This window comes from Nuphar pumila, chromosome 4, assembly GCF_984573655.1.
Source record: "Nuphar pumila chromosome 4, dmNupPumi1.hap1.1, whole genome shotgun sequence".
In the NCBI taxonomy this organism is placed as follows: Eukaryota; Viridiplantae; Streptophyta; class Magnoliopsida; order Nymphaeales; family Nymphaeaceae; genus Nuphar; species Nuphar pumila.
The window spans coordinates 128,455,918-128,458,561 of record NC_143252.1 but is presented as its reverse complement, the minus strand read 5'-3'; the positions used below and the strand labels follow the sequence as shown (position 1 = coordinate 128,458,561).

Below are 2,644 nucleotides of genomic sequence, written 5' to 3'. Positions count from 1 at the left end.
AGATTTACGAAGCTGAAAATCAAAATCGAAAAAAAAATGAAGAGATTTGGCATTGTTATCATCATCAAAGCGGTTTCAGTGATTACACCATCATCCCTTAAATCAGGTCACGAACTCCTTAACCTTGGTTATTTGCAACATAAACAGATATTTCACTTGAAATTAGAGGAGAGAAAGAAAAAAGACAGAAAAAAAAAAAAGTTGAAAACTCCAGCTTGCTGAATCATGCATAAACATTCTCCTCCAAGGACCTAAGGTCAGTATTCTGCAAAAGAACCCTGATTGCCTGTTTCTTCATATTCTTTCCATATATGGCTTTGCACATCCTCACCGCCCTTGACATGTTTTCGTCCCCCACCACCCCACCGCAGCTACTAGCATCCTTCTTAAACACGTTCGCCGCCAACACCCTGTCATCTCCACCCACCACCGCTTCTGCTGCATCAACCAAACAATCCACTGTTGGAACCCGCCTTCCCCACCTCCTGATGGACTTTCCTGACCGAATAACACTCCAGTAGGCCTCCCAATAAGAAACTCTAATAAATTCCTTCTCCTTTTTCCCCTTCACCCTCTTCTTCAAGATCTCCTCTTCCAATCTGATCACCACTTCAGCTAATTCCTCCCCTCCACTCTCCATTTCTTTCTCAATCACCTCCAGATCCTGGCTGTGAATTTCTTCAACTTTGCACCTCTCGCACTTGCAACAGAAACCCCAGTTCTTACTGAGTTCTCTCCTCTTCTTCAATGGCAAGAAGGCATCAAAGTAGCTGAAAGTTATCTCTTCTCCTTCTCTCAAATCTTTTGAAGCATGGACAAGGATCTTATCACCAATATGCACTCTTCTAGCGTTTGGGTTGCATGAATGATTCACAAAGGAAGCCAAGATCCACAGTCCAATCCCACAAAATCCTTCTTCTCTATTGACCGATTTCTTCCCCAAAACTGGATTTTCTGTAAGAGCATTCGCATCTAAGATGTTTAGAATCCTTCCCATATCAAGTTTAAGTTCGCTATTAATTAATGGGTCTTCTTTATCAGGCAGGAAAATGTCCATGGTGGGGACCTCAAGCAGGTGGCGGCTTCCTTCATCTTCATCCCCTGTCGACAGCGTGTAAATCTGTTTCAGGGCCTTCTTTGATTTCGATGCAGCATCGCGTACTTGGTCCACAAAGTCCCTCCATACCACCAATCTGTTGTCATGTTCACCTGTGGTTGTGAAATCATCTGATCCTGGTAAGATCGCCCTGCCGATCGCCGTCGGTTTCGACACGAACAGCAGAGTTCCTGCACTGACATTCCTTGTTGCAAAGAGGCCCCGGCCACTGATATTAGATCTTCCGATCCGGACAGGGCCAAGATATTCTGCCAAGTGTGGGAGTGGCCCTTGAAATCCATTCAGTATCCATTCCGTCAGATCACAGTTACCCGTCCTTGACTGAACCTCGAGCTTCCTGCTGCGGTTGAGAAGGCACTGGATCGAGTCGTCGGTGGCGCCACCGCGGTGGGGTTGAAGAGCCACTGCCTTTTGAAAGCATTCAGAGGCTTTTGAGTACTGATCAAGTTCTAGCAATGCCTTCCCCCTGCAGACGAGGGATTTCAAATGGTTACCGTCGATCTGCAATGCTCTGTCGCAATCTTGTATCGACGCACGGAAGTTCTTGAGTCGGAAGAGAGCTTCCGCTCTGTTTGCAAAGGCTAAGCACAGGGGCTTCTTCGACGCTGCGTCGAGTTCTTCAGAAGGGTGCTGTTCCCAGAGATTGAGGAACTGGGTGTAGGCATCAATGCAGTCTTTCCACTCTTCCCTCAACAGAAGTTCGTTCGCTCTTGACCTGAGCACCTGCAACTCGTTATTCATCATATCTCTCTCTCTCTCTCTCTCTCTCTCTCTCTCTCTCTCTCTCTCATTACAAAAGGACAGCTGGACTCAAGTTAACGGTCATTTTCTCCATTCTCCCTTTTCAAACTGGTAACGGCTATATCCTGGTTACGGCTGCCGTTGCAAGACTGACGGACCGTTGCATGCCAGTGTAGAATACTTTCTTGGGGTTATCTGTAACAGGCCAGTTATCTTTCTCTCGAACGAGCTTGCTTAAAAATCGTTTGAAATTCAAATAATTTTTTTTAAGAAGCCTCTCTCTTTTGAAATTCAAATAAAAAAGTTCAAAAAAGCCTCTCTCTCTCTCTCTCTCTCTCTCTCTCTCATAATCACCGTATACAATACAAAAAATGCGCCACATAAAAATATGGAAGCTTCTGTTACATTGTGCAAACAACTCCCCTTTGCTTCCAATATCGGATACATGGGGATGTTTACCACTTTTCTCTTAGGGGCGTTTGCGTATCACGGAAAATCTGGGTTTTTCTCAAAAAATGCATCGACGGACATGCCTTTCTGCGGAGCCCACAATGCCAAAACAAACATGGCATCATAGAAATGCCTCGATGGGTGTGCCATTTTACACATTGCAACCCCTTTTCTGCCAAAACGGTTTCCTTGGGGGAGGTCCGATTCAGTTTTCGCGGTAAAGGAATCCACAAAAGGGGTGTCGTGGCACTCTATTATGTGACAAGCAAATGCCCCTTAGGCCAGGAACCGGTTTTGGGCTGGATATACCAAAGTCAGGGATATGCTAAATCCTAA

The 2,644-nt window shown here is 45.5% G+C and overlaps 1 protein-coding gene across 1 annotated transcript; it reads right to left on the bottom strand.

The window, feature by feature from the left end:
• Positions 1-223: 223 nt before the first annotated feature.
• SDG35 (SET domain protein 35) lies at positions 224-1,858 on the bottom strand. The gene has a single exon (XM_090005173.1). It carries the CDS (start codon positions 1,856-1,858, stop codon positions 224-226), a length of 1,635 nt encoding a protein of 544 aa, XP_089861299.1.
• Positions 1,859-2,644: the final 786 nt, after the last annotated feature.